The following is a 27,835-nucleotide window of genomic DNA, read 5'->3' on the forward strand; positions in this document are numbered from 1 at the left end:
AGCCCGGCTGTGATGTGGCAGTGACCAGGCCCTGTGTGCTGCCGAGCACCGGCCCTTCCTGAGCCCCCGAGGGGCACGGGGAGCTCTGCACCCGCTCCCCCAAACGCTCCCAAGCCCTCCTGCCCCGCTGGAGCGCGGGCAGCCCTCGCCAAGGGAACCAGGGCCACAACATTGCCATGTTAGGAGGCAGCTGTGCTCCCCAGCACACGCTGCACCGCAGCCCCGGCCAGCACAGCAGATGTGGGAACTGGCTGTGCCCGGCGCTCAGGCTGGAAAGCGAGCGGATTTTCCTCCCCCGCCCCCAGCAGCATTCACTTTTTCTGTTTGGTTTTAGCCAAACCGGAGAAAAACGTTTCATGATGCAAGTAACATGAGCCGCCAGCGCCGTTCCCGAACGCGGCGCGAGCGCTCTGGCCAGGTCCTGCCCGCCAGAGCGCAGCCCTGTGACAGCCCTGTGTCCTCTGCAGGATTGGGGACCCCAGAGCTGCCTTTGCCCGGGCTCAGAGGGGCTCTCCCAGCTGCAGACAGAGCCTGGCTCAGCCAAGATGAAGCAGGAATGGGAGCACAACTGGGATAGAGCCCCCAGGATAGAGCACCTTGCTGTGCTCTCCCCCTTGCCAGCAGCCCCAGGCAGCGCAGGGACATCGCCGTGGGGCTGCAGCATCCCCAGCACTGGCCACACACCACAGGCAAGTTGCAGGATTTATTGCAACTTGTTTTGCAGGGACCTGGAGTGGTGGGAAGGGATGTGACACTTGGTTTTCCTGCTAAGGGTGGCATTGCACAGCCCCAAACCGACACCTCCTCCTGCAGCGATGCCGGGGGTCCCTGGGGAGAGCCCCTCTGAGCCACCGCATGGCCACGTCCCGCAAGGGCCGCGCGCTGCCTGCAGAGCAGCCCTGCATGAGCGGCCGCGCTCAGCCCGCTGTGGGGTCCCCGCTGGCACCGTCCCCGGGGCTGCTCTGTGGGGCTGTGTTGTGCACAGCTGCCCCAGGGGCCCTCCAGGATCCCCCAGCTCCTGCAGAGGAGCTGTGGGGAACCCAGGGAGATCATCATCACCCGGGGGGCTCACAGCATCCAAGCCTGAGCAAACTGCAGCCCGCGAGGCCATGAAGGCACCAGAGCGCAGGGCGACAGGGCTGGGCACACATCTGGGGCTGGGCACACACCTGGGGCTGCATCCAGTCAGCACCAAAGTGCCCCTGAGCAGCCTCTCCAGGGCGGCACCGCAGCCCCCAAACACATCCCGGGCCCGGCAGCCCCAGCGCTCTTCCTGGCTGTCCCACAGCACCGTCCCGGCCCTGCAGCTCCTGGAGAAGCGGGGCGAGGAGAAGGGCCGCGCTGCGGCCTGCCCCAAAGAGCTGCTGCCGCCGGGCCCGGCCACCCGCCTGGAGCCCCACGCGGCCCCAGTGCCTCCCCTTGGGGAGCAGCCGGGGCTGCAGGGAGCACAAGCTCCGTGCTCAGAAAACGGGACACGGCTTGTCCCCAGCGCACAGCAGGGAGACGGGTCTGTCCCACACGTGTCCTGCCTGTGCTGGCCAGGACTTGCTCTGCTCCAAGGGCCAGCTGTTACCTTTTCAAGTGCTCCAGCAGGAAGAGGAAGGTGATGAGATTGGGGTCAGGCAGTGAGCGGAGAAGGTGCATCATGCAGTTCTCCTTGGCAGCAGGATCCGAGAGGGCTGGCAACAAGGAGACAGAGCTCAGGACGGGTTGCCAAAACCCTGCGACTTGAGTCACTGCAGCACCCAACGGGCACATGCGAGCAGCTGGGTGTCACCAGGCAGGGGGGAATAGCAGGTCTTGCAATAACCCCTCTGCTAGGAGAGGTCCCAGGGTGCCCAAGGGGTGCCCAGTCTCCAGCACGGCACTGGCAAGGCTGCCCCTGGCAGCTGATGCCAAACAGAGCTGCGCTGGGGCACCCAGCGCTTCCTCACCCCGAACACTCACCGATGCCCTCCATGAACGCAGGGTAGAGCCTGTCAGTGAGGAGCGGCTCAGGCAGCTCGCGGAAGTACAGCTTGAGCGTGCCGGCGATGGCGTTGATGTCCATGTCGCTCAGCATCACCAGGATGTCCTTGTTATCTGCCCAGAGAGCACCCACGTGTGACACCCTTGCTCTGCTCACGGACACCTGCGGCACCTCAGCTGCTCCAAGCAGGCTGGGGGAGCAGGGAGGTACCGTGGGGCCACAGTCCTGTCACCCGCTTGGGGCTGGCACCAGAGATGCACCAAGAGCCCTCTGGGTTTGCTGAGCCCCAGGAAGAGGGACGTGTGGACTAATGTGAGCATTAATGCAGCTCCTGGTTAGCTGGGCCTGGGAACCGCCGGGCAGCTCCGGCCCGCCCAGGCCATGGCACGCGGAACAATCTGCAAATCCAGCTGCAACGTTTCCCTGACTCAGTGTCTCCCCCGGAGCCGGCCAGGCGTGGACAGGGATCAGAGAGAGCAACACACAAACACTGCCGAAAATAGGTCAGGGCAGAGCGAGGCTGCTGGGATCCTCGTGCTGGTGGGAGGCCAGTGCACGAGCCCGGTGGGTGAATTCCCTTGCTGCGGGGCAGCAGTTCCAGCAGCCAAGGCCCAGCCACCCAGTTCCTTCCACTACCACCTCCTCCTGGTCCCTAAGCCCCTTTCTGGGGGCATCTGTGTCTTTTGTGCACACATGGTGCCAGCTCGCAGGGCCGGGTATCACAGGGGGTGACTGCAGAGGAGCCAGCAGGGCTCTCTCCGTGGGGCTTGGGGTGCTCGGCCAGCTCAGCCTCCCGCCCAGGTGCTTTCTGAAGCTTCAACCCCAATCTCTGCCGAGCTCAAGCAGCGAGCGCCAGCCCTGCCAGCTCAGCTGAGCCCTCCCGGAGCAACAGGGCTCCCGCAAGCAAGACAGGGAGAGACTCGCTGGGCCACTCACTCCCATCGAAGGCTGCCTTGAGAGCCTGGATGTCCGTGGCGACGCCGGAGATCCTGTAGATGCCGACCTCCTCGATGCCCCTCTTCTCCACCTCCTCGATGCACTGGCGCACGATGTAGGGCACCTTGGAGCGCTCACGCCTGGCTCAGAATGCAGAGGGGGGAAACACACCGTGAGCGCGGAGCGAGAGCGGCCAAGCCCCGAATCCCGCGGCTCGGCGCGGCGGGAACCTACTTTGTCACCACGCTGATTTTGACTCCAAAGACGCCGGTCTGCTTTTTGGACGGGGTCCTCTTCAGGCTCATGTCCCGGCTCGTGAACTTCATGGAGAATTCCACCTTGATCTGCGGGAGCCGCGGGTGGGCACGGCCGTGAGCTCAGCCCCGGTCCGCACCACGTGCCCCGCCAGCCCCAGCAGGAAGGTGCCCGGGTGACAGGAGGCTCCAGGTTGCCCTCGGCCCCACTTACCCCATTCATCTCGATCACGTCCATGTGCCAGTTCTTGGTCTGCACGGCCTGCGGGTCCAGCTGCAGGGAAAGAAGGTGCGTGAGGTCCCCCCGCGCTGCAGCCCCGCGTGCCCAGGGCCTGCTCACGGCCACGGAAGCCCCCGGCCTGCACGCGGTCCCGCGCAGCCGACCAGGGACCCGGCGGGATGGACACCTCCCTCGCCACCTGCCCCGCAGGGCAGCACGAAGCCCCTGCCGAGCCCCCAGCAGACCCGAGCAGCAAGAAACTCCCAAGAATCACGACTATTTCTGGAGGCAGATTGATTAAAGAGAACTAGGGCAGCGTTTTCCATGCAGAAAAACAACATCTTCCGATAGCCAAGGCTATTTATAACCCCTGGGAATGACGAGCTTGGCTATTTCTGTCTCGGGGGGTTGCGGGGGACTCTGCTGCGCTCCCCGCGGGCCCGGCCTGTTGCAGCTGAGGTTCTGGCATTCCCAAGGCCCCCTGGCACGTGCCGGGGTGGCTGCGCAGGGCTGGTGTGGGTGTCCCCATGCCCAGTGCGTGGGCAGAGGATGCACAGGGCTGTCCCGGCCCCCGGTGACATGGGACACAACCTGGAGTGACAGCAGCCCCCAGAGGGGCCGGGGTGATGAGCTCCAGCTGTGAGTGGCTGCCTGGCCCCGGCTCTCCCTCCTGTGGGGACAGGGTCTCTGCTCCTGCCTCAGGGAACAGGGCAACGCAGCAGCCTCCGCACCAGCCCTCGCTCCGACAGCCTCCCGGGGCCTTTGGTCCCCGGCTGGTGGCATCGATCACTCCCCATCGATCCACGTAATGCAGGGGACAGGCGGTGCGCGGGCAGCAGGGACGAGCGTGGCACTAATGTCCCCGCCGGGAAGGGGACGCGGGACGGGTGCTCCTGGGGTGCGTGCGCAGCCGCCCAGAGAGGCTCCAGCGGTCACCGCTCAAGGACACAGGGGCTTCCTCCAGCAGCTGCTGGCTCAGAGACGCTCCGGACATACAAAAACCACCCCAAGCTCCTGCCCAAGCTGCAGAGCTGCTCTGCGCCGCGCGCAGGGACCTGCAGCACCCCGCGACCCCACTTGTGCGCCAGGAAACCTCACCAGCCCCGACCCGCTACCGAGCACCCCCTGCTCGGCACCACAAGCAGGGCCCGGGCTGGCCGGCAGCATCCCCGCTCCACGTGCGCCAAGGCCGGCGGCGTCCCCGGAGCCGCAGGCTGCCGGCCGGGCGCCGGTGCCACGTGAGCCGGCTGCGGCTGCAGCGCGGCCCAGGAATGTCTCCTGACGTGGAGCCCTCGCCGGCCCCAGCGCCCGCCGAGGGGGAGAGGAGGAGGAGAAGGAGGAGGGAGGGAGGCTCGTTCCGCACAGCCCACCGGTGGCACCGACGCAGCCGGGCTCCCGCCACATCTGGGAGGGTTTGTGGGGGCTCTGCACAGAGCCGTAATAGGAGCCAGGCTGGCGGCCGCCAGCGCTGCCTCCAGCGCAGAGCGCGTCCCGGCGCCGCTCACCACGTCACGGCCCCGGCCAGGCCGGCACAGCCGTGTCCTGCACCCCGCTGCCTTCACTGGCACTGCTGCCCAAACGGCCTCAGCTGGGGAGGCCCAGTGCAAACAGCGCCCGTGCCCGCGGCGTGCGGGGAGCCGCTGCTGCTGCACCGCGGCGCTGTGAGCGCCCAGCGCGTCCCTGAGAGTGCCCAGCGCGTCCCTGCGGGGCCAGCAGGGCTGCCCAGGTGCAGACATGCACCCGGCCCCGCGCAGCCCTGTGCTCCATGGTGCTTCCTGCTCTCCCAGGCTCAGTCAGCTTCAACCCTCTGGGGTGCCAGGGCAATGACCAGTTGCCCCCATGCTCATGCTGGCACTGGGACGGTGCAGCCATGTGGCTCTCATCCAAGGCGAGGGGAAGCAGTGGCTGTGGCCCACAGACATTTGCCCTCAGCCTTGGCATACTCTTCTGCCACCTTGTCCCAGGTGTTGGCTTGTGGGACGAGACACCCTTGGCCCTGGGAGCATCCCGCCAGGAGAGGAGCATCCCGCCAGCAGCGGTCCTCTGATGGCTGAGGACCCCATCGTCGCCTGTGCCTGCTGCTCATCCCACGCACACTGGACTGGGGGACGATGCCACATCCCTGGGCTCTGTCCTCAAAGCGCCTCCGGGCCGTGCTGCACCAAGACGGGCAGAGTCAGCGGCTCCAAACTGGGCCCTGGGTGACTCCCTCGGGTGGCTCCGCGGAGCTGAGGTCGGACAGGGGCTGCCAGGCCGGGCCCGTCCCCTCCTCAGGCCATGAGCTCACCCAGCGCAGGGCCCGGGTGACACTGATGTGAGCAAATCCCACAGTGACTCAGCCGCTGGGCCCGTCCCCGCAGGGCCCGTCCCGCACCACGAGCGCAGCACCCCGGGCGTCCCAGCCCCGCACCGTGCCCGGTGGCACCAGCTCTGGCTGGAACACAGGGGCTCCCACCGCGGCGCCGGCTGCTCCGGCGCCTCCGTGCCCGGGGAGCGGGGCGGTTGCTAAGCGGCTCCGCGCCGCGGGGGCAGCGTGGCCCCCGCAGCCGCCACCGACGCTGCCGGCAATGCAGGGCCCCCGCGGAGCCGCGGACGGAGCCCGGGGCCGAGCGCCCCAGGGCCAGGGAGGGGTGGCAGGGAAGGTGCTGCGGGGCCGGGAGCGCTGCCGGGGCAGCTGTCAGCTCAGCACATCGCCCCACAGCCGCGAGCACCTGGTAAAATGAGCCGGGCCGCGTCCCAGGCCTCCTCTGCGGGACGGCTCTGGACACGGCAGCCCCCGGAGCGGGGGGAAGCCAGAGCCCCGCAGGGTTTGAGCCGGTGCCGCGGCTGCCCAGGGGCCCCTCGCCGCCCCTTAATCCCTCTCCCGCGGCACAAAAACGAGGTTAATGCGGCTGCGTCACAGGCAGCCCCGCCGGGACCCGCCGGCGCTGTTACCACGCAGACCTCGGCCCCGGGGACACGCAGCTCCTGCCCGCGGAGGGGGTTCTGCCAGAGGCTCCTGCGTTCCCTCATGATCCCAGGAGCTCCAGCACAGCCCCTTCCCCTTCCTTTATCACCCCTCTGCCGGCCCTGAGCTTTCTCCTCCCGCAAAGATGCACGGCACCTGTGGGCACATCTGCAGGGGGACTCAGAGCCCGGCCCCAGCCCAGGACCCGCGGGGACCACAGGTGTCTGCAGAGCAGGTGACACCGACTGCCTTGAGACCCGGCCCGTGGGCTCTGGCTGCCCCAGCTCCCTGGGAGCCCAACACGTGTGAGGAGGGACAGAGCCAGCAAACAACAGGACTAACTACCCCTGAGAGCAGCCCCACAGCCCCGACCCCTGGCAAGGGACACGCGGGCACCGCCACACTCGGAGACCCCATCCAGCTCATGCCCTGCAAGCGAAGCCCTCAGGGAGCCGCCAGCTAAAGCAGAGCCCCCGGCCGCCCGCCGCGTCCCCGCGAGGCACCTTCTGCCGGAGCAGCTTGCTGCGCACCCTGCCCCAGAGGCGGGCGCCCGTGTTGGCGGCGCGCTTGCCGTCGGGCTCCTCGGCGCGCTCCTCGCCGCCGCGCTCCAGGCGCTCGCACACCGAGCCGGGGCTGCAGTCCGGCTGCACCAGCACGTCCGTCATCGCCGCCGCTCGGGCTCCGGCCTCGCCACACCGCGAGGGTCCCCCGGCAGGGCCCGGGCACGGCGCCCGCTGCCTTAGGCGCGCGCCGGCATGGTGCCGTGCGCGGTGCCCGGGGCGAGCGCGGCTCCGGCGCGGCGGCAGCCAGGGCTCATCCTGCAGGGTGTGAGCGGGGCTGGCGCTGCTCGGCAGCCCCAAAACCTCCCTCCCCCTGCGAGGAAGTGACTCAAAGGCGGCCCCCCCGCCGGCGGCCCCCGCGCGCTTAACTCTCGCCGCGCCGCCCGCCGCGGCCCCACGGAGCCGCCGGCAGCCCCGTCGCGGCCGGGAGCCACTGCCCTGCTCTGGTGGGAGAGCCGGGCGCACGGCAGCGGCCCTGTGGGGAAGGGGGTGCCCATGTACCCAGCACAGCCTCTGCTCATCTGCAGCACCCAGGGATGCTGCGAGGAGCGAGCTGGAGACTCGCGCTGCCCCATCCCCATCCCGGCCTCAGCACCGCGCAGGATCTGGCCCTTGGCAGCCCAGACCCCAACACCATGATCCTGCCCCTCCAGAGCCTCTGCCAGAGTGGCCAGACAAAGCGCCCTGTGCCCGTGGCCACTATCTCCACTGTGATGGGCCTGTTTCCTTGCTGTGCACCACGCCGGGGTTGTGAAGGGGCTGCTCCATCTCGCCCCATTGCTCCTGCCCAGAGCAGCACATTGAAGGGGGTTAACACCAAGTGGGAGCAGGAGCAGCACCGGAGCGTCCCCACACCCAGACGCCCCCTCCCACGGAGCAGCCGGCGGCGCGGCAGGGCCCACGCAGCTTCACTGCCATCCCAGCTCCCTCTGCTGCCTCCCTGCCCCACTGCCCACCCGGGACCCACGGCCGGGCCAGGGGAGCGAGCGTGGCCCTGCCAAGCCGCCAGACCGGCCCCTGCACTATAGCCTGGGTCCTGCCCCCACGGACACTGCTCCATGCAGCCAGGACCCTCCGGAGCCGGCAGCCCCAGGTCCTCCCCTTCTCCTCCCTGCTTTCCCGCGGCGGACGCGGAGCCGGGCTGTGCCGACCCCGCGGCCCCCGGTGTGACTCATGCTTGTTGACACGGCCGCTCGGAGCGCGCAGCTGGGCTGGCTCCCTGGGGGCGCCGAGCCCCCCCGTCCCAGCCCTCCTGCACAGCTGGGCTCGGTGCCACCCCTGTCCCCAGGAGGAGGCCCTGGGACAGTCTCCCCCAGGGACAGCCTCTTGGCGAGGCTGAGTCCCCATCTCCCATCTCGCACGGACCTGTGCCCCGCATCACGCCTCGGTCCAGCAGCGCCGTCTCATGCTCCTTCCCTCTCCCAGGGGACCTGCCTGCAGGCATTTTCCCACGAGCGGGCGGCCCTGCCAGGCCCTCGGAAGTGGGCTGGGATGGAGGGACACATCCCTGGAGCAGCGCTGTTCCCGGAGGAGAGGCAGCCAGGCTGGAGGTCCCCCCCAAGGCCCTACATGGGACACCCCTGCCCCAAACCCTCTGCAGTTGCCCTGGGCCATCCCGCAGCCCGCCAAGGGCAGGATGCTGCGGGTCCTGGGGTCGGGGGACACACTGTCCCCTTCCTCATGCCCTGCTGGCCCTGCTCACCTGGGAGCATCTCAGGGCAGCTGAGGCCTCCATCCTCCCTGCCCGGCAACCACCAATCGGAGGCGGCTCAGCCGTTGCCCTGGCAACGCCCGTTGCCATAACAGCAGCGCGGATGGAGGCCCAGGCAGGCAGATGGTGACAGAGGGGGGACAGCCGCGGCCGGCGGGGAGGGGCGGCTGCGCCGGCGCGGGGAGCGGGGCCGCGCGCCCGGAGCCCTCCCCGGGGCAGGCGCCACCGCGGCTGCTGCGCCGGCCTCCGCCCCGCGGCCTCCATCTGCCCGGCCGTGCCGGCAGGAAGGCAGCGCTCCCGGCCCGGCACGCGCCAGCCGGCTCCGCTCCCGCTTCCTGCTGACGCGCGCTCGCCGGGCCCGACGTGGGAGCCGTGCCGGGGACCGGGGCCGGATGCAGGATGGGGGGCAGCTGCCAGCCCTGCTGCCTCCTCAGGATCCTGCCTTGCTTTTTCCCACCTTCTGCTGGGACGATGCCCCGGATCATCACTTGCATCCCTCATGCCCATCCTCTTCGCTCCCTTTAAACCCAAGCTGAGACCTCACACTCTGCTCCCATGGGCACAGCAGCCTGTTGGGTTTCTCTGATCCCAGGCACGAGCCCGGAGTGCCCCAGAACATACCTGGATCTGTCCCTTGCCCATGATCTTGTCCACGATTTCATTGTTGTCCTTGTTGAGCTTGGTCTTGTCGTAGCATTTCTCGTAGCAGAGGATCCGCAGGGACTGGGAGCCCTCCAGCTCAATCTCAAACTCCTGCGGGACAGAGGGAGGAAGGTTCAGCCCCAGAACGGCTTACAAACTGCATCTGGAAGGGAGAGGGCAGCACAGCCCCTTTCCTGCATCCCGCTGCCTCCTCTCACCTCATTCCACTGCGGCTCAGTTGTGTCCCGAAAAACCCTCGTCTTGGCTTTGCTGACGAAGTAGCCGAAGGAGTCCACTTCCAGCGTGCAGTAAAGGTCTGGGAAAGAAGACACAGCTGAGTGACACCTCCTGGCAGTTGCACAGGGGACATCAGCACCAAGCTCCCAGGACCTATTTGGCCTTTTTCCTTTCCCATGGGGCTGCTGAGTAGAGAACAGGGCCCCAGGTTGGAGCTGAGATCACAAGGGTCCCTCCGAGCCAGCCCCTGGCCACCCTCACTTACTGGCAGATTGCTTGAAGCCCTTGGCAGAGTGGACAATGACGTGCAGGAACCCATAGAGCCCGGGGGACTCGTCATCTGCAACAGAGGGAACAGAAGGATGTTATTAGGACTGCAGATTCAGTCTCCAGCACCCCCAGCGCTAGGACAGCCCCAGGACAGACTTTCTCATAGCAAGCCCCAGCTCTAAGCACTGAGATGTTGGGGATATTGTAGTGACAGAGACATCACAGTGTCTCCACCCGCTGTGGAGGGTGCCCCAAAACACTGGGAAAGGTCAAGTCCCTTGCTGTTGGGTAGCCCGAGGGAACATTCGCAGTAGGACTGGCTGGTCTTGCTCTGGGGACACCCTGGTCCTGCCCAGCTTGTGGAGATGCTGGAGAGACCCCAAAACCAGGCAGGGAGTAGAGATCCTGGTGATGCTGGGACATTGTCTCTGCCCCACCAGTGCCACCTGGTGGGTACATGTCCCCAGCACAGCCTGGACAGCCTGCAGAGAGCCCCTGCTCCACGCGAGGGACCTGGCCAGCCCCAGGCCGTGCTGCGTGGGGACACTGGGCTCCCCAAGGAGAGGCAAATTGCCCAGAGGGAAAGAGGGGCCTCCAGGCCAGTGAACACTCACCGTCCTTATTACTGGTGACTGGGATGTTGTGGACAGTGCGCAGCTTGAAGCAGGATCCCGTGAGCACCTGCAGCTCCACGGAGCTCAGGACGAAGGCCTGGAGGTCTGTGGGAGGGCAGGCAGGGAGCGTGAGCAGGACACAGCCAGCGCTGTCCCCGGGGGGTCAGACGGCAGCAGGCTGCAATCCTGCAGGGCCGCCCGCAGCTCATGGGACCTGGGAGCTGCTGCAGCTCCCGTGGGCATCAGGAACCCCCGGCAGGGCTTAGAATCCCTGACTTACCCTTTTTCTGCAGTTTCTGAATGGCCTCTCTCCACTCAGACCTCTCGTAGTCAGACGATAACAGGAACAGGTAGCTCTGGAAGAGAAAGGGTGATGCAGAAAGCAGTGAACGGACAGGGCTGTGAGCAGAGCTCCATGCTGGCAGAAATCCCAGCACTGATGGGTGGTTGGGAGGGAAGTGCAGCTGCTGCTCCACACACCTGAGCCCTGCTGGGACCCTCCAAACAGCAGCTGAGAGGGGCAAGACTTGGCTCTCCCCGGCCAGCGCAGCACAACGCAGTCCCACCACCCCACTGGCTGCCTCCTGCCCGCCCTCCTCACCTTGCCGTTGCGGTTGTGGATGCGGAAGGGAATGGCGGGAGAGTTCAGCAGCAGCCAGAATTCGTTCTCAAACATCTTCTTCTTGAGGCGCTCGATGGCCCGGCTCTGCCCCTTGTTGGCTTTCTGCAGGCAGGGGGAGGACAGAGCGTCTGGGTCGGTCACGGACACACGGGTGAGACTCCCCAGGTGTTCCCATCTCCCGTGTGTCCCATACCCAGGATGGGGCATCAGCTGCCCATCCGCAATCCCCCACTAGGGCACAGTCCAGCCCCATGGGCATCCCAGCGCATGGCCCAAGTCTGCACAACGAGCCAGCCCCACACACCCCCACATTAGAGGTCCCCATGTCCTCCCTGGCCCCCTGCACCCTCGTCTCACCTCCTTCTGCACCTCGCTCTTGATGGCTGAGATTTTCATCTTCATGTCCTCCAGCTCGTGATCGGGGATGACATGGACCTGCGGGCAGTGCTCCGACTCCTCGGGCGATGGGAACACCAGGTCAGCCAGGGGCACGTACCACTTGCAGTCGTACTGCTGGTGCTTCCTGCAGCCGAGAGGCAGGGGCTGAGCGTTGCCCCCCCGGCCCCTGCCCCATCCTCCTGCCTTCCCCGTCTCCTGGAGACACCCTTCATCCTGCCCGGGGACAGGGCATGCAGCTCACACACCCAAGCCCAGGGCCCTCCTTACCCCACTGCCGTCTTCTTCAGCTTGGCACAGAGCAAGACGTCGGTGAAGAGGAAGACGTGTCGCAGTTTCCGCGAGCCCTCCGACAGCTCCACCAAGAACCCATCCTTGATCAGCTGCCGGGTCTGCAGGGAAGCAGGGCTGGCATGAGAGTGGGCAGAGAGCAAAGGCGAACACACCGCAGAGCAGGGACATCCTGTGTCACTCTGCAGCTTGGCCAACAGCAGCAGGCGAAGGTCCGTGTCCCTGCATGCCACGATGGCCCCTTGTTCTCAGTACGGTGCCAGCAAGCAGCAAGGACCAGACACAGCCCCAACCCCACACGCTGGGGCTGTGTCAAGAGGACCTCTCTCCACTCCCCGGCCAAGCACCGTGCGGTGGCTCAGAGCAGGGACCCAATCCAGGAGCCTGCAGAGAGCTCGGCCGTCACCCCCACCCAGGCGCTGCCCTCCCTGCCTGCCTCACCTCCCCCTTGGGGGTGGTGACCGCTGTCCTCCGGGGATCGATGTCCTCATTGATGCTGGAGAGGAAGTTCTGGGAGATGCGGAGGGCATCCTGGAGCAGCGGGTAGTCGGGGGTGGTCGGCGGGGGTGTGCTTGAGGAGGTCCTGGAAGAGCAGAGCCGCACATGAGCGGGCCCAGCTGCTCCCAGAGCACCCAGGCACCGGTTCTCAGGACACCAACAGCTCCCAATGAAGAAGCTGCCAAGTGATCATCTCCTGGGAGTTATGGGACCTAGGCAGAGCCTGCCAGAGGGACAGCATGGCCACCTCAAGCCTACTCCATGCCAGGCAAGGCCATGGCAGCCCCCGTACGCAGGGGAGCGTAGCCTCCACCGGCTGTTTTGCCCCACAACATCCGTGTCCCCCCTCCACCTCCGGGCTGGTGTCACACTCACATGCAGGACGAGGGTGCTCCGGGTCACGCGGTCAATGGGTTTGTACAGCAGCGCTGCGGGGAGACACAGGGAGACATCAGCAGCCGCCCAACCAGCACCTCGTCCCTGCCCCGGAGCCAGGGGCCCGCAAAGGCCGGGCTGTCCCTGCTGGCCCCGGCCCCGCTGTGCCGGGATCAGCCGCGGCGAGGTGGGACAGCAGAGCAGGCAGCATGGCGCAAATGGGGTGCCCCGCTCTGTGGCCCAGTGCTGGTGACAGCACCTTGACGCCCACCCGTGCCGCAGGTGCTGAGTGAATGCGCTGGGCAGGTTCCCTTCCTCATGGACTGCAAAGCCAGAGGGCCTCCATCATCATCATCACCACCATCATCACCATCAACACTGCTCTGCCCTATTTCACGCTGGCCACGGGACATCCCAGCCGCAGTCCCCTCTGGAGAAGCAGCTCTGGAGCGGGGAGCAGCCGGCGCAGGCCCTGCCAGACGACTCTGCAGGCTCCCAGGCACGCGTGTCCCCACGTACCCGATGGGCCCCATGCCCTGCGCCCTCGCCGTGACGCAGTGGCTGAGCGGAAGGGCCGCTCGGTGCCACCCGCGGCCAGAGCTTCAGCAGCTTCCCAGGCTCCCAGCATCGACCCCCTAGGGCGAGGGTCACAAACTCCCTCCAAGGAAAATGCTGCCACAACCCTCCCAGTGCAGGACAGGCACTGGGGGCTCTTTAGGGGCTGCACCCCCCATGCTCTGCACCCTTCTGTAGGAGGACAGGCCCATGGAGCGGGCCCCGCACCCTGCGGCCGACCCCTCGCACGTCTCCTGAGCTATTTACACCCAGACAGATGCCTCTGGACTTTCCCTTCGATTCAGACCACTTCCCCAAAGCGGAGGGCCCAAGTGAGGAGAGGCTCCGGACAGCAGCAGAAGAAGGAACCGCGCAGCTCTCCGAGCGCTCCGCTATGAGTCACGGAGCGGGGTCCTATCTCGTTTCCCTCCGCTGGAGGGTTTCACCTCGGTGGAGGTGGAAGGGGACGTCGGGCTGCACCAGGCCCCGTGTCCCAGCACGCGGCGGGTCTGCCTGGGATAAAGACTCCCGGAGCAGCTCCCGGACCAGGGGTAATTCCCCAGGCAGGGAGTGAAAGCAGAGCAGGGGCGAGCCGGGATGACGGCAGCACCCAGCAAGGGAGGCATTCCAGGGCTCCCGCTTCCCTCCTACCCCAGACCCACAGGGAGGACAGAGCCTCCCGTTGTCATTGCGGAGGCTACAGGCAAAGTACGGAGTAGCCCAGCGTGTCCCCAGTTGGGACAGAGACCCAGAGCAGCACGAGGCCAGCGGGGAGGCTCCCCAGCACCAGGGACAAGGGGGTGAGGGACCCAAGAGGCTGGTGGCCTCCAGTGAGCAGACAGGGACCCTGCCCAGGTCCTCCCCATCATCCCCGTCCCACCGCATCGCAGGGGATGGCGAGCGTGCGGCCACGCGTGCCGGCGCCGAAGATGATTCCATGGAGCCGGGAACAAAGAAACTCCCAAGTTGAGGCTGCAGCGCACGACGTGGCCGCCGGGCCCCGCAAGGACCGCCGCGCCCGGCGCCGGTGGCCGCCCCTCGCCCCGCGGGAGGGGGCCGCGCCGCCCCAAAGGCACCCCCGTGCCGCGCAGCCTCACCGTAGGTGCAGTTACAGCAGAGGCGGACGACGACGAGGATTTCCATGGCAGCCCCGGCGCGGCGCAGCCATCGCTGCCTCCCCTCGGCAGCTCAGCCCGGCTGCGGCAGCAGCCCCTCAGCGCGGTGCCGGCGCAGCCCGCGCGCGGCGGCGAGGGGCTGGGCAGGGGCTGGGGGGCTGCCACATGCCCCCGGCGTCCCAACGAGGCGCGTGTCCCCCCCCCAGCTCCGCACCGTCACCGCCGCCGCCGCCGCGCTCGGCTGCACAAAGGGCTGCGCTCCCGCGAGCCGCGCGGCGATTCCTGCGCTCCGGTCCCGCGCGGAGACAAAAGGCTGCGTCCCCCTCCCCGCGGCGCCCGCCCGGCGCGCGCCGTACCCTCCATGGTGACGGACGTGTGGCTCTCCTTGGAGTCCTTGGGGCCCTTCACCTTCAGCTCCTGCGGAGGGAGAGGCCCGTGAGAGCAGGGGTTGGGGACCGGGCAAGGACGGTGCTCAAGGTCATGCGGACCCCCACCCGGAGCATCCCACTGCTGCTCCTGCTGAGCTCCGTGCTCCGATCCCTGCTCCAGAGGGGCTGCAGGAAGCAGGGGGAGGGCACAGCCATGGAGGTCCCCATCTCCCAGGGGAGCGCAGGGCCAGGCATGGGGCGCATCCCCCGCAGGGAGCAGCTCTCTGCTCGTCTTACTGAGGGCAGCAGGGACCGACCCAAACTGCCACCCCCGGCCGCAGTCCGGCTGCACCAGCTCCCGGGCTCATCTCCCAAACCTGCTCCCAGCCCACAGTGCTCAGTACAAAGGGTGGCTGCTCCCTGCCACGGTACATGCAGGGCCAGGCTCTGCCACCCGCCACTGCCACCTCCTGCACAGCATCGCCCCAAACTGCTGGCACAGGGGGACCAAAACTTGATTTGTCCCAGCTCCCTGCCCAGCAGCCACAAACTTCCAACTCTGCAAAGATGGCCTTGTCCTTGGGACAACTCCTGACCATCCTGAGGAGAGGGACAGCACCTTTATAGAGCACGTGGGAAGGACTCGGCCATGGGGACAATGTTCTGTGCCCCACACCTGCCCCCGTTGGGTGCAGAGCCTGCCCAACTCACCTCCGAAATCTTCTGGAACTGGTAGTTGCTCTGGCTGCATTTCTCTGCCGTCTCCAGGGCGATTTTGTAGTTATCCACAAAGGCCTTGTACACCCCGAGCTGGCTGGCCTGTAGGGAAGGGCACCCAGCGGGACGGTAAAGCCTGCAGCACTGCCACAGGCTGGGTAGCAGCAGAAGGAACGTGTCCCTGCCTGCGGGACAGCACGGGGATGCTCACAGCCCCCAGGGATCACAAGGCAGCCCGAGGGCAGAACCGAGGTCTGCACGTCTCGACTCGCAGAGAGCCCTTGGCTGCAGCAGGACACCGGGGCTCGCACCAAGCCCCGAGCCGTGGCCGTGCCACTGATGCCCAGAACGAGCAGACAGAGCTGTGTGGGCAGCAGACAGAGGTGGCTGAAGCTAGAGCCGTTTCCCAGCGCCCGTGAGGCTGCCCTGTCCCTGCCACATGCCCTGCCAGGCCTCGGTAGGGCGCACAGCGGCATCCCTGCTCCCAGGCACGAGCGGGAAGCGGCCGCAGAGCCCTGGCATGGCCCGGGGGAGCCGTCACTGCAGCGCCCGCCCGAGCCCGCGGGCCACAGGGAGCGATTTCCCTGCCTGTCCCCAGAGGGTAACGCAGCCGCCGCGCCTGCCTGGCCTGCCCAGAGCTCGTGCCAGCCCCGCGCTTCGAGCAAACCCCACCAAGGGCTGCCCCGAGGGCTGCCTGCGGTCGCGGATGTGTGAAGCAGCAGAGGAAGAAAGCAGCTGGTGTGGCCGGGGCCTGGGGATGAACGGACCGCGCCGCTACTACGGGCATCCCTGGCGCAGAGAGGGGCACCAAGGCTGCGCCCCGGCTCTCCACCCTGGGCTGACCATGATGATGGCCCGGAGGCCACATTAGTGCCCCAGGATGGCAGGGACCGGGCTGCAAGCAGTGTATTGTGGACACAAGCAAAGCAGAGCAGAGGCTGCACAGAGCAGGGGTGCAACAAGCTGCCCAGCCCAAGCTGCTGGTGAGCACCGGGCGATGCCCTGAGACCCCTCTGAACATCCTGTGTCACAGCCCGGTGCTCCGCCCTCCTCCTCCTCCTCCTCGGCAAAGCAAGTCCCAGGAAGGTGCGTACCAGTTTCTGGAAGAGGTGGCCCATGGTGATGTTGCTGTCCCATTGCTGCACCTTTGGGGACAGGCTGTCGTAGAACTCCTTGTGGATCTCATAGATGTCCTGGATCTTGTAGAAAATTGTCTCAATCTGCTGGAGGGTGAGGACAGGCTGCGACGTGGTGGCCGTGGCCTTGAGCGGCTTCATGGGCTGCCAAACGAGGAGAAGGGAGATGTTTGGCGGAGCTTGGGTGGAAAACACCCCTAGAGACATTTCCAGTGTAACAGCAGGGTTCCCATCACTGCCCATGGCACCACAGCCCTGCCAAGCCCAGACACCACTGGGCTCAAGGAGCAGCCAGTAAAGGTTGGCCCCAAACAGCTAAAACTGGTCCCCAAACAGTTCCATTTTCTTGCACAGGGGTCCTGGGACACTGGAAAATCTGAGCCAGGGCAAGGGCTGTCCGGGTCAGGGTCTCAGGGAGGCACCTCTGTCTTTGTGCGGCCAGGGAAGGCCAAGGACAGGGACGAGGAGCCGCGTTCCTGCGCGGGGCCGCGCTCGGCCGGTGCATCCTTGCAAACTTCCCCGTCCGCAGCAGCAGGAACCCTCATGTGCAGCAGCTGCGTCTTTGCCACCCTGGCCAGTGAGTCCACAGGAGGAAGCAGGGCTATAAATACCTGGCCCAGCCACATGAGTGGAGCAAGGAGGAGAGAGGGGATGAGCAGGCCAGAGCAGAGCTGGCTCCAGTGCGACTGCTGCGGCTCCGCTCCCTCCGAGGAAGCTCCACACAGCCCTGCCCAGGGAAGGGACTCTGGGAAGGAGTGACCCCATCTACTTATCCCATTCTGGGGACCTCCTTGGGGAACGGAGCCCGGGCTGGATGTGTGCTTACCAACAAGAGGGCCTCCAGCTGGTTGATGTAGATCTCCTCGCTGGCCAGGAACCCAGAGAGCACCAACTTCCTCATCTCCAGGCCTTTGCCAGCATCCCGCTCGCCCTGCGTGACACAGCAAGGAGTCCAGCGGAGTCAGCAGCCGGCACGGGAGGGCATCCCGCATCCCACCGGGCCCATCTCTGCAGATACCAGTGTGGAAACACATCCCGAGGAGGGGTAACGCTACAGCAAGGAGCAGCGAGGCTGGGCACTGCCCGCCGGGCGGCACAGCCGGACTGGAGCCAGCTGGCAATCACAGGCCGGGCTGGCGTCGCTCCTGGCCCGGCTCCTGGCTGGCCGGGCGCCCGGTGCCGCTGGCAACGCTCCAGGATGGCGCAGGCCGTGGCAGGACTCTCCCAGGGCAGAGTCCTGGTGAAGTAACGCGCGGCGGCCACGTGAGCCGGCACCGCCCGGCCAGGGCTTTCCCTGGAGCCTGCGCCCGGGAGGCACCACCCGCACGTCTGCCGGGCACCTCTCGGCTCCCGGCACATCAGCGCATCCGAGTGTCCCATGCCCGTTCCCTACGGAACACCCTCCGGAGCCGGGCTGCGCTGCCGAGACCGGGGCCAAGCAGAGCTGCAGTCCGGCAGCATCAGGACCCTCTTCCTTAATCCAGTGGCTGCAGACCACTCCAAAGGGGGAACATAAACTCTCAGCTCGCTCCCTAGCTGCTCCAGAAAACGCGCTGTGTGGGATGCGCGGGGGCAGCCCAGTCCTGTGCCGCCGGCCAGGCCCCGGCTGGCACAGGGCAAACGCTGCCAAGGGTACTGGCCCTGCGGCACATGCAGGATGGGGCTGCCCACATGCTCCTCTGCTTCCCACCCGCAGCGGCTGCGGGCGCTCTGCCCCACACCAGCCGCCCGCGATGCCCACGCAGGGCCCGTGGCCATGCCGCGTGGGGCTCTGCCCGCACGCGGGCACCGCGTGGCCACGCTGGGCAGGACACGCAGCCCCTGGGTTGGGTGGGCGACGCTGCCGCTCGCTGGGCCTGGAGGCGCCCGCCCGCCGCGAGCCCGGGGTCTGCGCCTGGCAAAGCTGTGCCCGCGGGGCCGTGTTTGTGCGCTCAGAGCTCACGGGCTCGCTGCCACCGCTTAGTCACGGGCTCTTCCTGCTTCCCCCGGGGCCGGGCCCTGCGAGGCAGCCTGGGAGAAAAGGGACCCGCTCGTTCCCAGGGCCCGCGACACCTCAGGGGGTGGCACCAACCCAGGGGGTGGCACCAGCCAGACCCCCCTGCATGGACAGCAGAGGAGCAGGGGTGGCCCCTGGGCAGCTCCACACACAGGAGAGCCCAAGGATGGGGCGGCTGCGGCCCCCTGCCCGGCTGGGGAGCCAGGGGAGGGCTGGGGCTGGCAGTGGGTGCTGCCCAAACCCTGGGGTTTCCTGGGGAGCCCCAGGAGCAGGGCACAGCGCGGGCACAGGCAGCTTGGGGCGGCACTCAGGGGATTAGCCCGTAGCCTCGAGGTGAATCAGCAGCACAGAATGGTCCAGCCTTTCCCGGAGCATCCGGCAGTGGTTCTGCATGGCCATGGCCCCTGAGCCCTTAGCACCCAGCCCCGCTCCCATCGCTGCCCCGTGCCCCTGCTCCAGCCCTGCGGCACCTCACAGATGGCCTTGTGCTCAGCCCCATGGGCAGCGATGCTCCCGTGCCCCCCACTGCCCCTGCAGGGGCTCGAGGAGAAGGAGGAGAGCCCCCAGACCTGGACGCCGTCGGCACCGGCAAAACGCCCCTTGTTCAGCCCACCCTCGGTGTGGCGCGAGGCGCTGCTCCCCGGGGGATCTGTGCCCACCTTCTCGCTGGCCAAGAACGGAGGGCCGGGGCTCGTGGGGGTTCCCGGCTCAGAGTCATCTTCATCCTCTAGGACTTTATCCAGGTACCCTATGGCCTCCTCTTCCTCCTCCATGGCCTGCGAGCAGCAGGGGGGCAGAGGGGGCCGCGGGAGGCTGCCGGGCAGGAGGGCTGGCACCACAGAGCCAGCCTGGCCTCACCGAGCCCTGCGCGCCGGCCACAGCGCCGCGGTGAGAGGAGCCATGATGGCCCTGCCGGTGCTCCCGCCTGCCCCGGCCCAGGCCGTTGGCCCCGCGTCCCGGCAGGAGCGTGGAAGCGCTTCCCGGGCAGCCGCCGAAGGGCCCGCGCGGCGCCGCGGAAGGCGCGGGGCTGGCAGCGAGCGAGAGGGCAGCGCGGCGCTCCCGGGGCCTCCGCCGCAGCGCGGGGCCGCGAGCGCTGCAGGGGCTGGCGGTGCCCGCGGCTCCGCAGCCGGCCGCGCCGCTCCGCCCTGCTCTCGTACAGGAAATGCAAGGCTTGGCGCTGGAGGTGGGGCTGCTCCGGCGGCGGCGTGTGGTCAGCGCCGGGGCGCCCGCCCGCGCTCTGGGGCGCCCAGGTGGCAGCGGCCGCGTGCTGGGCCTCGCGCACGGCGCGCGCCGGCGGCCCTGCCTGCCCCCCGGGCAAGGGGCGGCTCGGAGCATCCAGCGCCCTCCAGGGATCTCGGCACGGAAAGAGGGTCCCGGCTGTGTGCTCAGTGCTGGCACGGCAGCGCCCACCCCATGCCGGCCACGTCGCTGAGGGGTGTCGTGGCCGTGCCGCAGCAGCAGCTTTGCCTCCTTCAGAGGCCCATGCGGAGCTGCCGTGCCCCACAGCACCGCGTCCCCGCGCGAGCATCCGTCCTGCCGGCTGGCACCCATAGGCCCCTGCTGTCCCCATGTCCCACGGGAGGGAGGCCACGGGACTCAGTGGACAGCAGAGGGGAGCAGCTCCCATAAAGGGGACCTGGACCTCATCTCTCTGGGAAAAGGGCCCCCCCGTCGCAGAGGGGACCCAGTCCAGCAGCTGCCGAGGGAGCCGGGGAACAAGCTGTGGTGCAAACAGGGCCAGACCAGGCTGGGGATGGCGACAGGGGCAGAAATCCATTACTTCAAGAGCCATTTCAGCAGTTCCCCCCTCTCCCTTCTGCAGAAAAGAGGAACTGGAGGCTGCGGGCGCTCTACCTCCATAAGCCTATTGCTTCTCCTTGCTCCTCTCAAAACTCCTAACAAATTCCTAGTGCCCAAAGCAAGGGCAGGAACACAGATACAAGGCCTTTCCAGAGCCCCTGCTAGAAAATGCTTCCATGCTGAAGCTCCATCCTGGTATAGACGTGGCACAGGACACCAGGACTCTGGGCATGGCAGCCAGTCCCCAGGGCAAGGCAAAGCCACCTCGCACCAGCCCCTGCCCTCAGCACAAGGATCTGGGGCAAGAGGGGCACACTGGGCCATAAGGATGTGGGGAGGAAGGCCAACTGCAAAGACTAACCCTCCCTATGCCAAGCCCTACAGTATCCAAGGAGAGACCATGGCCTGTGCCAGGGCACTCACATTTTGCAGGTGGGAGGACAGAGGAAGGGCAATAAGTTCTGCATTTGCGGCCAGCTTCTGGGGACGCCAGCCTCACCTACAGCCACCGCAGGAGCTTGCAGGATGCCCTGCTAGAAAGCCCCTCTCATCCCGAGCTGAGACACGTCCCCTTCAAGCACGGAAAGGCAGAGACACCAGTCCCACCTCAGCGGAGAGCAGCCATGGGCTGAGCCAGGCTCCCTGTGCCACCCAGACAGGGGGATCACAGTGCAACCTTGTGCCCATCTTGAGGCTGGAGGCACAGAGAGATGAACGTCAGCCCCAAGCAGGGGCATTCAGATGGCACTCAGCTAAGCCCCAGGACAAGCGGCTACAGATAAAGAGATTGGAGGCAGAGCTGGCGCTGAGCTTTAATGCTTTCCAATCCTGTTAGCTCTGGGACAGCACAGGGCCAGCGCTGAGCCGAGACGGCCACTTGAGACCATTCCAGCACCTGCATCTAGTCTGAGCAGCCTCTCCATCCACACTCAGGTAGCGCTGAGGAACATGGCTTTGAGCCTCCCCATCCACCACCCTATTTGCCCTGGAAAGACGGAGAAGGCCAGATCTGCCCACAGAAGGCCACCGCCTAACAACACATCCACCAACAAACCCGGTGCCAGGCTCTCAGGGGACAACTAAGCTGCCACGAGTGGCCCCTGCAGAGCCTGGTGCTCCGCAGGCAGCCCCCGGACGGGCCAGGAGGGTCCGTGTCGGCGGAGGGAGCCCAGCCCTTGGCCTGGTGCTGGGCCGCGGGGTGGAGGTCGCCCTTGCGGGCGCCGGTGCTGGGCGCCCAGCGGAGGCTGCTGGCGCTGGGCAGGGGCCGGGGCAGGCAGGGGACCCTGGGGAGGAAGCCACACCTCTCGCTGCCTCCGCATCCGGGTGCAGGGCTTAACTCTTTCCATGACACGAACCCTCCTGCCCTCCGGCGCAGCCTCTGCCAGCGCCAAGCGGCCCCCTGCAAAAATCACAGAGCTCGACCCCGCTGCAGCTCACGCTGCCACGCCGGGCAGCAGCATCTGCCCGCCCGAGGCTGCCCCTTCCCAGGGCCCGGCAGGCGCTTCCTGAAGCTGCCCCGTGCCAGGGCCAGCGCCCAGGGAGACGGGAAGGAGGCAGCTGGGAAGGAGGCAGCTGCGGTGCCCAGCCGGGAGCCGGCCTGCCCAGAGCACACCGGGGAGAGCAGCCTGGAGCGCTCCCTGCGCCCGGCATCGCTGCCACAGCAGCCCCACTGCCCTCAGGGTGCTGGGAAACATGGATTCAAAAAAAAAATTATTTTCTCCTTTGGGTTTTCCACTCCAAATCTTTCCAAAACGTTTCTCCTCTAAAAGTAACACAAAATCCCAATTCTTCACAGGCTCTGCTAAGAGCTCAAGGAGAGGAAGAGTTAAACCTAAGTTCCCCAGAGAAGAGGAGGGGATTGACAAGGTGTCCGGCTGGTGACTTGTCCCCAGAGCCGCTAGATGGAGCTGGCAGCCCAGCAGAGCGACTGTCCCTGTCCCCAAAGCCGAGCTGCTCCCCAGGGACCTCATAGCTCCTGGGACCTGGCTGCAGGTTCCAGCCACTTCCCTGTAGATCCAGGCAGCCCTGGCTCTCCGGCAGCCAGGCGCTGCTGTCCTACCCGCCTGGGCTCTCCTGGCTTTGCAGGTGTCTTTTCACCTACATCTGTCCCAAAGGATGGCACCGATGTGGCCCTGAGCTTGCACTTTCCCCATCTGCTCCTTCCCACAAATATTGCATCCTCCAAACAACACGCTGTTCCCCCCGAGCAGCGAAAAGGAGCCCAAAGCCTGCAGGGCCAAGGGCAACAGTGTGTGAGAAGCCAACCCAGCCATCTGGGTCACCAGATGATCATCACCACCACCAGACACACATCCAAGCTGGGCAATCCTGCTTCAACCGCACCCGGCACAGCGCTCTGCGTCCGGCCACCTACCCCCGTGCCGAGGACGTCGGTAGGTGTGGGAGAGACGCCGTCCCCGCTGTCCTGGCCGCGGGCGCTGAGCTGGGGGGACATGGTGGGCGACTCGTCGATGTAGGGCATGGTTTCTGAGCCCTCCGGCAGGGCCTTGGGCTCCTCGTTCCCCTCGGCGTCGTAGTCGTCTGCACCATAGCTGAAGTCTACAGGGGAGTGAAGATGGCGATGATGAGAGGCCGGCAGCTATGGCCACATGCAGGCCACAGGGACCCTCTTGCTGCCCAGCGCCTGCCAGGAGGATGGCAGGAGGGTGGCAAGCCCAGGGTGACAGCCCCTTGCTTCCATCACCACTTGCCCAGGCTCTCCCGCCTCCAGGATGCTCCTGAGCCCCATGCAGTGGCGGGGAAGCCATTTTTGGGAGCCTTCGGATGGAGGCAGCGAGGGGCGCCGGGTTTTGCGGTGGCTCCTCCAGCGCGGCCGGGGGCCGGGGTACGGTTCCCATGGAAACGTAGCCGGCTGCACGGCGGGAAGAGGCGGATGCAGCCGCCCGAGATGCTGACAAAGGGGAGGGCGGCCGGTGCCGGAGGGGGAAGGGAGCCCGGCCGCGGTGCGGGCGCCATGGGGGTCCCACTGGCACCTCAGCCCCTCACTGCTCCTGGGGCCACATCCATCTGTCCCCACTTCTCTCCCATGAAAGAGGTGGAAAGAGGACACGGGTGCCCCGGCTGCTGGGGATAGGGGAGACCTGGGGCTCTCGGTGCTATCCCAAGCACTGTCCTGGGGGGACCTCGGGGCCACCACCATGTCACCCTCTCCATGGCACCCACTGCCCCAGCCAAGGGGGCTGCTCGGCATCAGCAGCCCGACGCCCCTCAGCCCATCAATGCTTCATGCCATTTAATAATTAAAGCTGATAAATCTTTAAATCAAAGAGCAGTGCCAACGCCAGGCAGAGTGGGAGGAAGGGAGGGAGCCCCATCCTGCACCCTGGCGCGGATGGAGAAGGGGAGCCCCAACATGGCCAAACGCGTCCAGCTCTGCCAGCACCACAGAGCCGCTCTCGTTAGCAATTAGCCACTAACGAGCTCCCCAGGAGGCCAGGGTGGCAGCCGCCATCACCCGCCGGGGCGGCCATGGTGGCGTCTCCATGGTGATGGCGGCTGCCGCGGGCGGGAGGAGGCCATGGCGCCGCCCCGTGCGATGCCACTACCGGGAGTGGAGCCGCCCGAGTGGAGCCGCCCGGAGCCGTCTGGTCCATGGCGGGTCTGACGGGAGAAGCCGAAGCAGGAGGGAGGGGGTGAACCCAGCGGGCTGCCCCCAGGCACGCGCAGTCCGACCACCACGGACAGGAAACCCGTCCAGGGCCATCCTCTCCCATCAACCAGGCCACGGCCGCCAGCTCAGTGCCTACCAGCACCCACCTACTGCAGCGCCGGCCTGGCCAAACCCATCTGCATCTGCAGCAAACCCGGTGCCAAGGACGGAGCGGGCGGCCAGGCTGCCAGTACCTCCTCCTGCCTTTCCCAAGGCACATTCTCCGGTTTCTTGGCATGGAGGAGGCACATGGAGCCACCATGGAGCGGGCAACACCAGTGCAGGCAGCCCCCATGCTGGAGGAGAGGAGACAGGCAGCACGACGCTGTCCCCCTGCTATAGCTGAGGCTGGCTTGGAGGCAGGGTGATAAGCAACAGGATTTTAATGAGGCAGCTGGGGACCCTGCCACACGCCAGAGGTGACGTCTGTTGTGCTAGGGAGGAAGGGGGTACCCAAGGTACCCAAGGGGAAGGGACCATCCTGCAGTTACAGAGAGAGGATCCCGGCTCTCCAGCAGCCATCATGTCCCCTAGGCCTGACAGCCATCAGGAAAAGAGACCAATCACCCACCATCAGGAAGAAAGGACCGCTTTTCGCTGCATACTTGGCTCTCTGTAATGGGCTGGATCTGGATCGCTGGATCCAGGATCAGGAGATGCCTCTTCTCACAAACAGTGACCATCTCTAACCCTCCCATGGCCTCCGTTATGATCTGCAGCAAAGCAACCAAGCTCCTGGGGGCTCTTCATGGACCACACTGCCTGGCTCTGTCCCCCGTATCTGCCTCAATGGCTCCCCCTCTATCTAGACGCTCATGGTAAAATCCAGACCTGTTTTACTCCAGACACCTGGGTTTAGCAGTAGGAATTCTCCTCCACCCAAGATGGGGGGCCAAGGCAATGGAGGAAGCCTGGCCAAGAAGGGCCATATCTGCTGGTGAGGACACCTTGACCTGAAGCAGTCTCATCTTATGTCTTCCAGGATTGTGCGTGGTCCCAGCAGGACCAGGAATGCACCTCCATGAGGAAAACAACAATTCAGCTCCGCTAGATTTTTTTCAGGTCCAGACCAAACTAATTCTAGCAAGATAATCTCCAAGAGGGAGCACAGCCCAGGGCAGCAGCCAGCTCCTTCAAGACCCAGGTCTCTAGCCCAGGCACAGCAACCCCCCAGGTCCCTTTTTTGTTTGTTTGTTTTTTGTTTTTTGTTTTTTTTGCAGGCTCTGCCATACCTTGAGAGCTCATTTGTCCTGTCCCATTTCCAAGAGAGAAGTTCAATGATATTGGTTAAGAGAATTTTGCTATTCTGAGACAGGAAGGTTTGGGAAAATGCCATGTTTTTTTTTTACTGTGGCTGGGTGAAAATTCACCATGACAACACTGATGCATGAGCTGGCCTCAGACCTGCCTTGCTCTTCACCACCTTCCTCCACAAGACTCCTCTGAAGGGTAGCTCACTCCCTCTCCCATCCCACCAGCACAGCCCTGCTTGTGCCCATCAGGTTGTCCTATCAGGATGCTCAAAAAACAGAGTGCTGGGGAACACAGATCGCTGTTGTCCTGATATGCCACAGCCTTGGCACCAATTCCAGTTGCCAGCATCCTCCAAGCAGGCACAGCAGAAGGACACCTGGCAGCGAGTCACATGTGTCTGCACAGGAGCCCAGGACAGCAGCTACAGCGCCCACAGGGCAGTGCCTGAGCAGCCAAGTGTCCACACAACCAAATACCCCTCAGCAGACTCATCCACATGGATGGAGACCACCTGCCATACCAAGAGCTTTCAACAAGGATGGAGAAGCCTTTCCTCAGCCAAAGCACAGCTCACTCCAGGCAGGTGGAGGAGGAGATGCCAGCACAAAAAGACATCGTGCACCCTCTGGAGACAGAGCCCTTCTGCAAAGTTCTCCTCCAAGCAAGGCACCACGGCTTGCCAGCCTGCTAGCCGGGGTGCTGTGGACCACACAGGTCTGACCCAGCTACAGAAAACAATCTGGCTGCTTGGAAGCCCCTTCTCACAGCTGCACGTAGGTCCAGACACACAGACCCACTGTTGCCTTTACTTACAGGATGGAGGCCAGAGGTTGCCAAATATCCCAGGAAATATTTACATGTTGAGCAGTCTCCCTTGGGCCTCTATTCTCAGCAGCAAAGGTGGCCAGAGAAGAAATCAGAAAGTCGGAGCCAAGCCAGCTTGGTTCATAGAGATGCAACTGCTGGGAAGGAGTCCACAAATGCTAGATCTGGATGTGGCCTCTAGGCTCTGTTCCAGCTGCCAGCACCACCATAAGCAAGAGATTGGGACTGACGCTCTTGGAAGCAGCCTCCAGCTGCGGGTGTCGGTGCAGGTTTCAGGCTGCAGCTTGGGGGGCTCAGCCTGCTCTCACATCCAGCCCCACTCAATCTGCCTCCAACCGCTCCCGTGGCCTCCGCTCCCACTCATGCCAGGTTCAAGGGGGGACAGATGCTAAATACATGCAGGGAGGACGTTTCCCTCTGTTCTTTGAATTCTCATCTGACCATCCCACATGCTTGTATCAAACCTCACTGCCCTGCTGATCCAGACCTCCACAAACACCAGACTCGGAACTCAGCAGCTTTGGAACAAATATCTTAAGGGGAACTCAGATCCCCCAAACCACCCACGTCCATGGCCACACAGCCCAACACTCCCCCAGAACCAACAGCAGAGACTGCAATCGGGTTCCCCTCCCATCTCCCAGCTGTGTCCCAGGCTTCCTTGGCCAGGCTGTGCTGGGACTCCTGGGCTGCCTGGGGCCAGGTTTGCTCCAAGGAATACTCCCCCCACATCAGGTCCGGATCCGGCCATCGCAGGGCTGGGAATCGCACGCAGCCCACACAAATGTGCGCTGCAGGATCATCCGGCCCTGCCGGCTGCCGGTCCTTGGATACAGACCCCGCACGACCGCATTTCCACAGCATCTTGAGCACAGCCTCGGCGCTCGCTGCTAAAACCACTGCCGGCAGGCAGGGACAGAGGAGACTTCCCAAGGCTGCACAGAGCCAGGGATGGGAGCAGAGGAGAAAGTCCCCATGTCCCCAAGGACCCCCATGGCAAAGCAAGCTGCGGTCCCAGCCTCAGTGAGCTCAAGGGGCCAGGGCCGCCGTCACCAGAGCAGCTCCCCCAAGCCCCGGGGCCGCCCGCGCCGACCCCGGCTCGTCCCCATCCAGCTCCCCGCGCCGCAGCGGGGCTCAGCCGCGGTGCTGGCCCGGCCGGCCCGGCAGCCTCCCCGCCGCAGCGTTACACAACAGGTAGCGGGGGGACCCCGCCGCAGCGCCCCCCGTCCCCCCCCCAGCCCCGGGCACGTACTGCTGTAGAGGGTGTCGATCCAGGAGAGCCGCGGCAGGCCGCGGTGGCTCAGCGGCTCCATGCTGGGGACGGCCGCGGCGCCGCTCAGCCCCGCATCTCACAACAAAGGCGGCGAGGGCGGGAGGCGGCGGGGGCCGCACGGCAGCGCCGGGCCCCGCAGCGCCGGGCACGGCCGCTCCGCTGCCAGGGGCGCCCGGCGAGGGAGGTGCCGCCCGCCCCGGCGACGGCAGCGGCGCGTCCCGCCTCCCGCCTCTGCCTCGCCGGGGGGAGCCGAGCGCCGCGGCCCCCGCGCCAGCCCCCGGCGGGTGTCTGGGGAGCGGGGCCGGGAGGGGACGCGGCGGCGGCGGCACCGCTGCCACCCGCTGACCTTGGCGCTGTCCCCTCCCCGCCACGGGGCGGGGGTGCCAGGCTGAGCCCCCTCCCCATCGGTTATGGATGAAGGGAGCAGACTCCTCCTCATCCCGCTCCCCACTCGGCTCCAGGCAGCATCCCGGCTCCCACACAGAGGCATCGGCACCACGGGAATATCGCTGGGCCCGCTGAGCCACCCCAGCACCCCAGGGTGGCACCTCAGTCACCAGTGGGTCCTGCCACGTCCCAGGTTG

The 27,835-nt window shown here is 66.0% G+C and overlaps 1 protein-coding gene across 1 annotated transcript in view; it reads right to left on the reverse strand.

The window, feature by feature from the left end:
• Positions 1-27,363, reverse strand: part of ABR (ABR activator of RhoGEF and GTPase) — a 28,078-nt gene extending 715 nt beyond the window's left edge. Inside the window, 22 exon segments of the mRNA XM_088533098.1 lie at positions 1,574-1,679; positions 1,948-2,082; positions 2,906-3,045; positions 3,140-3,249; positions 3,374-3,433; positions 9,219-9,350; positions 9,458-9,555; positions 9,742-9,816; positions 10,361-10,465; positions 10,641-10,716; positions 10,962-11,084; positions 11,340-11,505; positions 11,649-11,770; positions 12,111-12,221; positions 12,223-12,252; positions 12,543-12,595; positions 14,569-14,629; positions 15,292-15,399; positions 16,392-16,577; positions 17,260-17,364; positions 22,604-22,788; positions 27,231-27,363. Coding sequence (XP_088389224.1) covers positions 1,574-1,679; positions 1,948-2,082; positions 2,906-3,045; positions 3,140-3,249; positions 3,374-3,433; positions 9,219-9,350; positions 9,458-9,555; positions 9,742-9,816; positions 10,361-10,465; positions 10,641-10,716; positions 10,962-11,084; positions 11,340-11,505; positions 11,649-11,770; positions 12,111-12,221; positions 12,223-12,252; positions 12,543-12,595; positions 14,569-14,629; positions 15,292-15,399; positions 16,392-16,577; positions 17,260-17,364; positions 22,604-22,788; positions 27,231-27,291 — 2,348 coding nt within the window. The 5' untranslated portion in view covers positions 27,292-27,363.
• Positions 27,364-27,835: the final 472 nt, after the last annotated feature.

Source organism: Tinamus guttatus, unplaced genomic scaffold, assembly GCF_059628265.1.
Source record: "Tinamus guttatus ecotype Peru unplaced genomic scaffold, ASM5962826v1 Tinamus_guttatus_pri_ptg000480l, whole genome shotgun sequence".
In the NCBI taxonomy this organism is placed as follows: Eukaryota; Metazoa; Chordata; class Aves; order Tinamiformes; family Tinamidae; genus Tinamus; species Tinamus guttatus.